The following is a 12,502-nucleotide window of genomic DNA, read 5'->3' on the forward strand; positions in this document are numbered from 1 at the left end:
CCAACCCTCCCCCCGGCGGAGATCAGCGGGATTTGCCGCCCGAGATCTCATAATCCCGTCCGGTGCCGCCCGCCCCTCCTCGGGCTCTGTAGGACCGGGCGGACGGGTGAGTGCGCGGCTCCGGGCACCGGGGGGGGCGGCCCCGGCTGCAAAGGCCCGTCCCCCGCTCCGCTCTGGCTGCATCCAGGCGCTTCCCTGCTCCGGACAGGACTGGCATCGGAGGTAACAACAGGGAAACCGGGGGGGGGGGGGCCCTACGCACCCGGGCACGGGCTGGAACCGGGCAGGCACGCATTTCATCCTTGTGCCCCGCACACGGGCTGGGAGCTGAGCGCCCGCATTTGGGAAACTGAGGCACGGGCAGCGCCCTGACCCATCCTACACCCCTGGGCACCTGCAGCCCCGTGAGGGTGAACGCATCTTCTGGATCCAAAGGAGCTCTCTAGAGCTCGTGCCTGTTTTGCTGGTTTTGCTTTGCGAAAGAATAGGATTTGGAGGCTCGGGTTGGGAAAGGCGCTTTGTTGGCCGGGTTCCGGAGCCGACTCCTCCCGGCACCGCGGGGTTGTGCCGGTGCCCAACCCAGCCCTGCTGAGCCGCGGGCAGCCTGGCAGGGGGATGGAGGCAGTGACTCAGGAGTATGGGATGCTTCTCACCCCGCAGCCGGAGCCACGCAGCGCACAACGTCGGCGCTACACGCGGCGCAGCCATGGCTGTAGGGACGCAGCTGCAGCTGCTGCTCTGGAAGAACCTCGTCTACCGCCGGAGGCAGCGGGTGAGCAACGCCTGCAGCTCGGGTAGGGGGTCCCCGTGGTGACCCCGCAGTGCCGATGGTCCCCTCCAGCTGCGGTGTCCCCTCAGGTGCAGTTGGCCATCGAGCTGCTGTGGCCTCTCTTCCTCTTCCTGGTGCTGGTGGCAGTGCGGCGCTCCCACCCCCCCTTCCAGCAGCACCAGTGTGAGTGTCGCCATGCTCTGCTCCTGGCGTTGCACAGGGTGGGGGTCTGGGGTTCTTCATGGAAGCGGTGCAGCCCCCAGACCTATTTCTCTCCCCCTCAGGCCATTTCCCCAACAAGGCGCTGCCGTCAGCCGGGACGCTGCCTTGGCTGCAGGGCATCCTCTGCAACGTGCACAACCCCTGCTTCCAGCAGCCCACCCCAGGAGAGGCCCCTGGCACAGTGGGCAACTTTGGAGGCTCCATGTGAGCAGGGTGGGCAATGGGGGATGGCAAGCCGGGCTCTGCTCCCCTCACATCCCCCCCCCATGCCTGCAGCCTGTCCCGCCTGCTGGCCGATGTCCGCCAGGCCCTGCAGCGTGCTGATGGTTGGCAGCTCCTGCACCACCTCGCCCAGCTCCTGCCTGCACTGCGGGGCCGAACGGCGCTGATCTCATCCCGGCTGCTGCAGGGCGATGCCCTCACACGCCTCCTCCGCACCAACACCTCGCTGCTGCACCAGGCATTGGTGGAGGGGCTCAGCCCACGTGATGTGAGTGCCCACGGTGCCCGGAGCAGCCAAACTCCTGCCACAGCTGGATCCTCCCAACTGCTGGGGGTGTTTGGGGTGGTTGTGAGCCCTCCCCGTGACCCCCACAGGAGTGGATGAGCTTGGAGATGGATGATGCTGTGGCAGCCCTGGGCCCTTTCCTGCAGAGCGCTGAGTCCCTGCTACAGGAGGTACCGCATCCCCACATCATCCCTGCATCCCTGCCCCAACCCAGGCCCTCCCTGCAGCCCCTCTCTCCGCAGCTCTCCTCCATGGGCACCGTGGCTGAGCTGCAGCGTGAGGTCACAGTGCTGACAGCCCCTGGTTCCTCTGCTGTGGGCGCCTTTGAGGCCGTATCACGCATCGCCTGTGGGCACCCTGAGGGTGGGGGGCTGCAGGTGCCTTCCCTCAACTGGTACGAGGACAATGATGTCGGTGCCTTCATGCACCGCAACGGCTCCAGGCGCAGCACGGCAACCCCCGACAACGACACCAGTGAGAGGGGATGGGGAATCAGGGATCCTCAGGTTCCCCTCTGGGGGGTGGGGGCAATGCAAGGCTTCGGCTCTTCCCTCTGCCAGGTTCCTTCTGCCAGGAGCTGCTCCGCAGCCTGGAGGCTGCCCCGCTTTCGCAGCTCTTCTGGCGCGGCATCAAACCCCTGTTTGTGGGCAAGATCCTGTACACACCGCCCAGTCCTGCCACCGACCGCGTCATGGCCGAGGTGAGCGCGCACAGTGCTGGGGGTGGGGGGGGAGGCTGCACCCTGCTTCCCCCCCCCTGATCCCCTCCCCTCGCAGGTGAACCGCACCTTCCAGGAGCTGGCAGCGCTGCGGGACACAGCTGGTGCTGCTCTGGAGCTGGGAGCCCACGTCCGTGCCATTCTCAATGGCAGCCAGGAGCTGCGGGCGCTGCGGGTGCGTGCCCAGAGCGGGGGCTGCATGGGGCCACCTCCAGAGCCAGGTGGTTTTATTGCATTGATGCTCGGCAGGAGCTGCTGCTTGCACCGGCCATGGCACCGCTCCTGGATGGGCTCCTCAATGGCACCTCCCAGTCAGTGCTGGCACAGTTGCTGGCCGGGTCAGCAGGGCCCAGCTGGCAGCAGGCACTGGATGAAGCGGAGCGGGCACTGGGTGCTCTGTCACAGCTCCTGGGATGCGTCCGCCTGGACAAGATCGAGGCGGTGGGCAGCGAGGAGCAGCTGGTGGCCCGTGCCATGGAGCTGCTGGAGGAGAGGCATTTCTGGGCTGCTGTGGTCTTCCAGCCCCCCCTGAACGCCACGGCCACGGCGCTGCCCCCCCACGTGCGCTACAAGATCCGCATGGACATCGACGATGTCACGAGGACCAACAAGATCAAGGACAGGTTGGGGGACGCAGCCCCTCTGAGCATCCAAAGCCTGGGGTGGGGTGCTGTCCGTCCTTCTCCCCTCTCAGAGTGCTGCTCTACCCCAGGTTTTGGGACCCAGGCCCTGCAGCTGACCCATTCAGCGACCTGCGCTACGTGTGGGGTGGCTTTGTCTACGTGCAGGACCTGGTGGAGCAGGCAGTGGTGCGGGTGCAGACAGGGTCTGTCCCACGGGTGGGGGTCTACCTGCAGCAGATGCCCTATCCCTGCTACGTGGATGATGTGTGAGTGCTGCAGGACCCCCAGCGACCCACTGCCCTGGGGCATGGGCCGAGTGCTGCTGTGGGGCTGTGTCCCTGTTGGTGGTGGGACATGCAGGGGGGGGGGGGGGAGTCAGGCTGATGCCCTCCTCAGGTTCCTGAGGGTGCTGAACCGCTCGCTGCCGCTCTTCATGACGCTGGCGTGGATCTACTCGGTGGCCATGATCATCAAGGGGGTGGTGCATGAGAAGGAGGCGCGTCTCAAGGAGACCATGAGGAGCATGGGGCTGAGCAGCGGGATGCTCTGGCTCAGCTGGTTCCTCAGCAGCTTCATCCCCTTCCTCCTCAGCTCAGCTCTCCTCGTCCTCATCCTCAAGGCAGGTTGGGGGGGTGGCAGCCGGCATGGTGTGGGGAGGGTTCTGCAACTCCAACCTGCCACATTTTGCAGCTGGGAGACATCCTGCCCTACAGCAACCCGGCCGTCATCTTCCTCTTCCTCGGCACCTTCTCGGTGGCCACCATCTGTCAGTGCTTCCTCATCAGCACCTTCTTCCCCCGTGCCAACCTGGCCTCGGCGTGCGGTGGCATCCTTTACTTCTCTCTCTACCTGCCCTACGTGCTGTGTGTGGCATGGCGTGACCACGTCACCTTTCCTCTCCGCGTCCTCGTGGTGAGCAGCTCCTCATTCCCTGCACCCCAATATCCCTTGGATGCACTGGTTGTGGGGTTTGGGTGCTCAGCACCCCTGCACCCGCATGGCTGTGTTCTCCACCTGTGCCACTCTTCTTGGTGCTGCAGAGCCTGCTGTCCCCAGTGGCCTTTGGCTTTGGTTGTGAGTACTTCTCGCTGTATGAGGAGCAGGGGGTGGGCATGCAATGGCACAACTTGGGCACCAGCCCTGTGCCGGGAGACCCCTACAGCTTCGCCATGGCCATGGGGCTGCTGCTGCTGGACGCTGTCCTCTATGGGCTAGCAGCCTGGTACATCGAGGGCGTCCTCCCAGGTGAGTGCAGAGCCTCTGCCCCTTATGGCCCTTTGCTCGACCCTGCTCAGCACCTGTGTCTCTGCCCACAGGTCAGTACGGGGTCCCCAAGCCCTGGAATTTCCCCTTTCTGAGGAGCTACTGGTTTGGAGAGCCTCCCTCAGCTGGATACCCCCCCTACCCCAGCGGTCCTCTCACTGCACCCCAAGGTGAGCTCCTGCCCACGGCCACGGGAGGCCACGGGGTGGTTCCTGCCCCGTTGTGAGGGTCCTGCCTGGCTGTGACTCACCGGTGGCTCCCAGTGCTGGTGGAGGAGCCGCCTCCCCGGCTGCAGCCAGGAGTCTCCATCCGCAACCTGGTGAAGGTTTACCGCAGCAGCAGCCATGTGGCCGTCGATGGGCTGAGCCTGGATTTCTACGAGGGGCAGATCACCTCCTTCCTGGGCCACAACGGGGCCGGCAAGACCACCACCATGTGAGCTGGAACCTAGGAGTGGGAGCTGAGCCCCAGCACTGGCACTGCCCCATCCCCACCCAGCTCCCCATGAGGGTGGGCTCAGAGCTTCCCGTGCGCTCTGCCACTTCCATTTCGCCACCCCCTCCTCCCCAGGTCTATCCTGACCGGGCTGCTGCCCCCTACCTCCGGCACTGCCTACATCCTAGGCTGGGATATCCGCTCCGATATCGACAGCATCCGGAAGTCCATGGGGATGTGTCCGCAGCACAACGTGCTCTTTGATATGTAGGCAGGGCAGGGCTGGGAGAGGGGGGGGGGGGGGAGCAGCAGGCGGGACCCCCGCTGACCTCCCCACCCTGTAGCCTGACAGTGGAGGAGCACATCTGGTTCTACGGGAGGCTGAAGGGGCTGGCGGAGGAGCAGGTGCAAGCGGAGATGGAGCAGCTGCTCCAGGACACGGGGCTGCCCCACAAGCGCCAGGAGCAGACCAGGAACCTGTCGGGTGTGTGGGCTGTGCCATCCCTATTGCCATCCCCATCATCACTCAATTTCCATCCCAATGCCGTCCCCAACGCCCGCTCCCCCGCAGGCGGCATGCAGCGGAAGCTCTCTGTGGCCATCGCCTTTGTGGGCGGCTCTAAGGTGGTGGTCCTGGATGAGCCCACAGCCGGGGTTGACCCCTACTCACGCCGCAGCATCTGGGAGCTGCTGCTCAAGTACCGCAAGGGTGAGGGGGATCCCATTCCCTCTGTCTGCTGCGAGCCTACAGAAGCGGTGTGAGATGGGAGCCAGAGAGGGGAGACCGGAGTGGGACGGTGGCTCTGTGCCCCCAGGGCGCACCATCATCCTCTCCACGCACTACATGGACGAAGCGGAGCTGCTGGGGGACCGCATCGCCATCATCTCGCAGGGCCGGCTCTGCTGCTGCGGGTCTCCGCTCTTCCTCAAGGCCAGGCTGGGCACGGGTTACTACCTCACCCTGGTCAAGCGGGAGAGCACCGAGCTGGGCGCCGGCGGCTCCGGCCCTACGAAAAAGGTGCCTCCCCTTGGTCCCGTCCTCTCCGACTCTCCGTGCCCAGAGCCCCGGCTTGGATCCCGCTGCAGCACCCACCCATCCTTTGCTGCCCTTTCCCGCAGGACGGCGGCACCTCCGAGGGCGGAGAGCGGGACAGCGAGGGCAGCGCAGCGGGTAGCGTCCCCGCACAGCCCCGCACCGCGTCCCGGCCCCGCACGCTCTGAGCACCGCCTTCCCCATCCCCAGATGTGCCGCAGCTGTCGGCGCTGCTGCAGCAGCACGTCCCCGGCTCCAGGCTGGTGGAGGACATCGGGCGGGAGGTGCTTTTCGTGCTGCCCTACACCGGGGCCAGGGACGGAGCTTTCGGGGAGCTCTTCCGGGAACTGGATGCGCGTTTGGGCGAGCTGGGTATCTCCGGCTACGGCATCTCGGACACGAGGCTGGAGGAGGTAACCGCGGAGTCGGGGTGGCCGGAGATGTGCCCAGAGGATCGGACCGCTGGGACAGCGGGCACCTGCGCTGTGAGTGATGGCAGCTCCTCTCCCCCTCAGATCTTTCTGAAAGTGGCCGAGGACAGCGGGGTGGATGGTGGCAGGACAGGTAAAAGCGTCGGTCCCGGTTGGAACGGAGTTTCGGGATCCCGATGCGCAGGGTGAGGAGGTGCCTGTGGCTGTGGCCCCACTCCCATCCCGTTTTATCAGGCAACAGCAACAGAACACCCCTGCTGGGGAGAGGAGCGAGCCCTGATAAAGAAGGGGTCAAGGGAGCAGCTGCCGAGGAGCCGGGTAAAGTGGAGCAGCTGGGGCCCGGGGGCCGGTAGCAAACCCCCAGAACTGGGCATGGACCTCGGCACGCGTCCGTCCGTGCGGGCAGGACTGGGTGGAGGGATGCTGCACTGTGCCTGTTCGACCTCGTGGTGTCCTCCGGGCTTTGGGAATGGCGGGAGGATGCGATGGGAGTGGGTCTGGGGATGTGAATGCACTGGGGATGCGTCCTGGCCCCTTCTGCTGGGGGCAGAGAGTAGCTGCATGGATTGGGGGGGTTGGGCTACAATAGCCTCCGTGGCTATAACTCTGCTTTCCTCTCTTTACACTGAGCCCAAGGAGCCCGCAGAGGTAGGAACTGGGGGTTGGGGGGTCCCTCGTGTCCCCGCATGCAGCACCCAGGCGCGGGGCCGTCCCTGCAGCAAACCGTGCCCCCGAACTGGGGCCGAGCCCCTGCTCCTCTCTGCCGGGGGCCGGCTTAGGACCCGTCTGTGCTTTGCAGCAGAGGAACCGCAAGAGACGGACCTGCTGCGCGGAGCGGCCGAGGGCAGCCGGTGCGTGCGGGGCTGGGCGCTCACCCGGCAGCAGCTCCGCGCTCTCTTCACCAAGCGGCTGCTCCACGCCCGGCGCAGCACGCGGGGCTTCTTCGCACAGGTACGGCCGTGGGAAGGGGGGGGGAGACCCCGGGATGGGGCAGAGGCTTCAGGGCGAGCCTTGATCCGCTGCTCCACAGATCGTCCTGCCCGCTGTCTTCGTCTGCGTTGCGCTGCTCTTCAGCCTCATCGTGCCGCCCTTTGGGAGATACCCAGCGCTGCGCCTGGAGCCCGGGATGTACGGGCATCAGTTCACCTTCTTCAGGTGCGCGTCCGGTTCCCGAGTGCTCTGCCCAACCCGGAGCCGCCGTCCCACGCCTGTGCCTTTTTGCAGCAATGACGCTCCGGGGGACGCGGACACGTCCCGGTTGCTGGCCGCGCTCCTGGCCGAACCGGGCTTCGGTACCGTGTGCATGAAGGACGAGGCGGAGGGGTGAGCGTGGAGCTGGGGGGCTCCGCTCCGCTTCAGTGCCGTGTTCTGATCGGGGGTCTCCCCTCCCTCGGTTCTTGCTGAGCAGAACGGGCCCGTGCCCACCTGCGTCCCACCCCGAAGGCTTCAGGCAGCCCCCGGTTCCCCCGGCCTTGCTGGAAGCTCTGCGGCGTGGGAACTGGACACGAGCTGAGCCGTCCCCCTCCTGCCAGTGCAGCGGGCCGGGGGCGCGCAGGATGCTGCCCGAGTGTCCCACGGCCGCCGGAGGGCTCCCACCACCCCAGGTAACTGCGGCTGCCGCTGAGATCCAGGCAGCTGGTGGGGCAGTGCGTCCATCTGTCTGTCCTCACCAGGTGCAAAGGGGCACAGGGGACATCCTGCTGAACCTGACGGGCAGGAACATCTCTGACTACCTGGTGAAAACCTACCCCCAGCTCATTCGCCAGGGGTGAGTGCTCCCAGAACCTGTCCTGTGCGTGGGGACACCACCGGGACACTGTGGGGAGACCACGGGGAGGGTGGTGGGGAAGACAGGGCAGGCAGAACGCGATCCATCTCACGACTGAGCTGTCGCACACTGCTGTGATGTCTCCTCACTGCTGTTTTTCCCTCTGCCCCATTTCTTCTAGGCTCAAAACCAAGAAGTGGGTGAACGAGCAGAGGTGGGTGCAGGGACAGCTTGGGCAGGGTGGCCATGCAGTGCCATGGGAGGGTTGGAAGCTCCCAGCTCTCCTGCATGTCCAGGTATGGTGGCTTCTCCCTGGGTGCCGGTAGCTCGCAGCTCCTTCCATCAGCAGAGGAGGTGGGCAGCGCAGTGCAGGAGTTGAGAGAACTCTTCAATGTCACCCAGGTACGGCCAGGGTTTGTTCCCTCCTGGGCGGGCACGGTTAGGGCTGCTGCACGAGCTGCACCTCACCCCCTGTCCCACCCCAGGGCAGCCCCATGGATCGGCTCCTGGGCAACCTGAGCCATTTCTTCGAGGGTTTGGATGCACGCAGGAACATCAAGGTGAGCTCAGAGCTGGAGGCATGGCGACACGTGGCATTGGCTGCGTCCCCTCTTTGCTGTGGGGAGCAGTGCCACGGCTGGCAGAGAGAAGTGGAACAGAGTTCAGCGAGCACCTCGGGCTGCAGGTGTGGTTCAACAACAAGGGCTGGCACGCCATGGTCGCCTTCCTCAACGTGGCCAGCAACGGGCTGCTGAGGGCACAGCTCCCCACAGGCTCTGACCCTGCACTCTATGGCATCACGGCCATCAACCACCCTCTGAACCTCACCAAGGAGCAGCTCTCAGAGGCTGCACTGTGAGTGCCGGGTTTGGGCTCCTGTGGGCTCCCCGTTGCCCTCTGACTCCCCTTCTGCTGCAGGATGGCCACATCGGTGGACGTGCTGGTCTCCATCTGTGTGATCTTCGCCATGTCCTTCGTCCCAGCCAGCTTTGTGCTCTTCCTCATTGAGGAGCGGGTCAGCAAGGCCAAGCATCTGCAGTTCATCAGCGGGATGAAGCCCGTCACCTATTGGCTGGGCAACTTTGCTTGGGACATGGTGCGGGATGGGGACGGGGTCAGGATGGGGCACGGCTGTGGCTCCTGAGGGCCGGGACCCATTTGTCACCCCCTGCCCGGATTCTTATGCCCATAGTGCAACTACCTGGTCCCCGCGCTGCTGGTTGTCCTCATCTTCCTCTGCTTCCAGCAGAAGTCCTATGTGTCCTCGGCCAACCTGCCTGCCCTGGTGCTGCTGCTGCTGCTCTACGGGTGAAGGGCCGGCGGAGGCTGGGATGGGATGGGGTTGGTGGCACCCAAGTGCACCATCCTCAGCCCCTTCCTCTGCCCTCCAGGTGGTCCATCACCCCCCTGATGTACCCGGCCTCCTTCCTCTTCAGCATCCCCAGCACTGCCTACGTGGCCCTGACATGTGTCAACCTCTTCATTGGCATCAATGGCAGCGTGGCCACCTTCGTGCTGGAGCTCTTTGTGGACCAGGTGAGAGCTGGAACCCATCCCTCAATGGAGCTGCCTGGCTCTGCCGGCTTTCCCATCCTTCCCTCACTGCCCCATAGAAGCTCAACAACATCAACCGCATCCTGAAGAAAGTCTTCCTCATCTTCCCTCACTTCTGCCTGGGCCGAGGCCTCATTGACATGGTGAAGAACCAGGCGATGGCCGATGCCTTCGAGAGGTTTGGTGAGTGCAGAGGTGCAGGGCTGCTCCCCTGCCCAAATCCCCCTCTCCTGGTGCCCCCATCCTGCAGCTCCTTTCCCCTCCTTTTAAAGGAGACAAGCGCTTCGTGTCCCCGCTGTCCTGGGACCTAGTAGGAAAGAACATGTTTGCCATGGCCATCGAGGGCATCATCTTCTTCCTCTTCACCTTACTGCTGCAGTACCGCTTCTTCCTGCGGCTCCGGTGAGGGCTGGCGAGGGGCAATGGGGGTGATGATGGAGGCAACGGGGACTATAGGGGATCCTGGAGGTTCCCCACTGCTACTCCCCCAGACCCCATGCTCTGCAGCTGCCCTCACTGGGGGATGAGGATGAGGACGTAGCCCGGGAGCGGATGCGGGTGGGCAGCACCGCACGGCGCAGCGCCGTCCTGCTGCTGAAGGACCTGACCAAGGTGTGTGGCTGCCCCGTGCCCAGTCCCGTGTCCCCCATCCCACTGATGGGTGCTGTGTCCCCTGGACAGGAGGTGCTGTGCCTCACGGTGATCCCAATCCCTGTAAGGTGTATCGGTACCGGCGTGCTCCAGCAGTGGACCGGCTGTGCCTGGCTGTCCCACCTGGTGAGGTGAGTGCTAGGGGCTGTGCACTGGGGGGATTGGAGGGGGGGGTAAAGGCTGCTGCTAAGCCCACTGCTCCACAGTGCTTCGGGCTGCTGGGGGTGAATGGTGCTGGGAAGACATCCACCTTCAAGATGCTGACGGGAGACACAGAAGTGACACTGGGGGAGGCCTGGCTGAAGGGACACAGGTGGGAGCATATGCACCGCCATCTCTCCTCACCGTGTGCTCACAAATACCTTCATCCCTACAGCCTGCATGCTGGCTTCTTCATCCTCATCCTCATCCCTGCAGTTCGCTCGTTCCTAACCCTGCTGCATGCTCAGCCTCACCCTTGTCCCCGCAGCTTGTCCCCGGTTCCTGCAGCTTGTCCCTTGTCCCGCAGCGTACTCACCATGTCCCATCCTGCAGCGTGCTCACCGACCTGCAGGCTGTCCATCAGAACATGGGGTACTGCCCACAGTTTGATGCCATCACGGAGCTGCTGACGGGGCGGGAGCATCTGCAGTTCTACAGCCGTTTGCGTGGGGTGCCGGAGGAGGAGACCCCCAGGGTACAGCCCACATCCTAGCCTCCCCCCAGCCTCTCCAGCCCCATCCTCACCCCCACACACGCACTCTCACAGGTGGCTCAGTGGGGCATTGCCAAGCTGGGCTTGGGACCACATGCAGACCGCCTGGCAGGCACTTATAGTGGGGGCAACAAGCGCAAGCTGTCCACGGCCATCGCCCTGCTTGGAAGCCCCCCCATCATCTTCCTGGTCAGTGGGGCAGTGGGGGGGACGGCAGCCGTGAGGCAGGACCCGATGGGGAGCTGACATTGTGGCTGCAGGATGAACCCACGACGGGGATGGACCCAGGTGCCCGGCGCTTCTTGTGGGACTGCATCCTCAGCCTGGTCAGGGAGGGCCGTTCCGTGCTGCTCACATCCCACAGGTGGGTTCCCAGCAATGGGGACACCAAGGGTCGTCCCTGCCGTGTGCCTCACACCTCCCCCCACCGGCAGCATGGAGGAGTGCGAGGCGCTGTGCACCAGGATGGCTATCATGGTCAACGGCCGATTCCGCTGCCTGGGCAGCGTGCAGCACCTCAAGAACCGGTAATGGGTGGGGGTGGGCCCATGGGGGGGGCGGCTGCGCTGGGGACGAGCACTGCCTTCATTACCGTCCCTTCGTTGGTGCAGGTTTGGGGATGGGTACACAGTGGTGGTGCGGGCGGCGGGGCCCGGCCCTGAGCTGGGCACTGTGCAGCAGCTGATGCAGTGCAGCTTTCCCGGCATCGCGCTGCAGGAGCAGCACGGCAGCACGCTGCAGTACCGCCTGCCTTCCCACGCCTGCTCCTTGGCACACGTGTTCGGCGTGCTGGCAGCACACTGCGGGCAGGGCTCCATCCAGGACTACTCTGTGTCCCAGACCACCCTTGACCAGGTGATGGCGGTGGGGGGGCACGGTGTATGAGGACGGGGTTCCTTGCTGCTGGTGCTCCTCTGCTCACTCCCCATCCCTGCAGGTCTTCGTGCACTTTGCCAGGGAGCAGAGCGACGGGGACCCGGGGCAGGACGTGGGATCAGCTCAGGATGCAACCTCAGGGCAGGATATGACCCCAGTGCCCGGGAGGCGGCTGATGCCTTTTCTAAAGGACGACAGCTATCAGGAGAGCGTGGTCTGAGTGTGGCTGCACGGCTCCTGGACTCCTCACAACCACTGATCTCGGTCTGCTGTTGGCCTGGAGCCCGGCTGCACCACTCCTGCTGGTCTGGGGTTACGATTCCCCGGCTCGGAGCTGCAGGGGAAGGCTGGCCCGCTCCCCTGCACCCATAGCTGGGCGCCGGGCTGTGCTGCTCGCGCTGCTGTCACTTAGCGAATGGAATAATAAAGTGCTGCAGTGCCGCGGGCGGAGCGCCGTGCTTTGTGGCTGTAGCATAACGGGGCGGGGGAGGAGGAAAAGAGAGGTCCGGAGCGGGACCGTGGGCTGTCGGTGTGCGGGAAGAAAAAAAATATGGAACGCTTCACGAATTTGCGTGTCATCCTTGCGCAGGGGCCATGCTAATCTTCTCTGTATCGTTCCAATTTTAGTATATGTGCTGCCGAAGCGAGCACGACTTGCTGTCACCCTCATAGGATATTTAAACCCCTTTTTCTTTATACTTTATAAGTAACGGTGAGCTAGCCTTTTACCATTTGCAGATTTCTTCTTCTAATATTACCCCTTCAACAGAAATCCTACTCACTCCGCTGAGCTCTTTCTTTTTCGTAGAAAATTTGGCTTTTTCGGGGATTTGTTGCCTCACATAAGGGCCAACAGCGCGCGGTGCACGGCGGGAAGGTTTTTACTTTACATATAGGGGCGGGGCAGCAGCCCTTCTTCCGCCGTCCCACAATTCCTTGCGACGCTGCGTTGCGTCG

The 12,502-nt window shown here is 64.3% G+C and overlaps 1 protein-coding gene and 1 non-coding gene across 2 annotated transcripts; one reads left to right on the forward strand and one right to left on the reverse strand.

Annotated features, from left to right (window-relative positions):
* The first annotated feature begins 702 nt into the window (after positions 1-702).
* Positions 703-11,945, forward strand: ABCA7 (ATP binding cassette subfamily A member 7). The gene is made up of 47 exons (XM_042838252.1): positions 703-772; positions 859-952; positions 1,054-1,195; positions 1,268-1,481; positions 1,589-1,669; positions 1,742-1,973; positions 2,060-2,199; positions 2,276-2,392; positions 2,467-2,840; positions 2,930-3,106; positions 3,237-3,459; positions 3,531-3,752; positions 3,881-4,085; positions 4,157-4,273; positions 4,367-4,538; positions 4,674-4,805; positions 4,883-5,022; positions 5,110-5,247; positions 5,354-5,556; positions 5,658-5,709; positions 5,782-5,984; positions 6,087-6,135; positions 6,237-6,320; positions 6,633-6,650; positions 6,802-6,953; positions 7,033-7,157; positions 7,227-7,325; positions 7,411-7,606; positions 7,676-7,770; positions 7,952-7,984; positions 8,067-8,172; positions 8,256-8,330; positions 8,456-8,625; positions 8,689-8,866; positions 8,963-9,078; positions 9,162-9,306; positions 9,384-9,507; positions 9,597-9,726; positions 9,816-9,936; positions 10,044-10,106; positions 10,182-10,288; positions 10,510-10,651; positions 10,724-10,858; positions 10,930-11,033; positions 11,104-11,196; positions 11,281-11,524; positions 11,607-11,945. Exons 1-47 carry the CDS (start codon positions 707-709, stop codon positions 11,763-11,765), a joined length of 6,507 nt encoding a protein of 2,168 aa, XP_042694186.1. The 5' UTR covers positions 703-706; the 3' UTR covers positions 11,766-11,945.
* A 144-nt stretch (positions 11,946-12,089) lies between these two features.
* Positions 12,090-12,196, reverse strand: LOC122170967. Its single transcript, XR_006171892.1, has one exon. It is a non-coding gene; the product is annotated as a U6 spliceosomal RNA (small nuclear RNA).
* Positions 12,197-12,502: the final 306 nt, after the last annotated feature.

The sequence above is a fragment of the Centrocercus urophasianus genome, unplaced genomic scaffold (assembly GCF_019232065.1).
Source record: "Centrocercus urophasianus isolate 14NV4802_14NV808 unplaced genomic scaffold, USGS_Curo_1.0 seq_744, whole genome shotgun sequence".
NCBI lineage: Eukaryota > Metazoa > Chordata > Aves > Galliformes > Phasianidae > Centrocercus > Centrocercus urophasianus.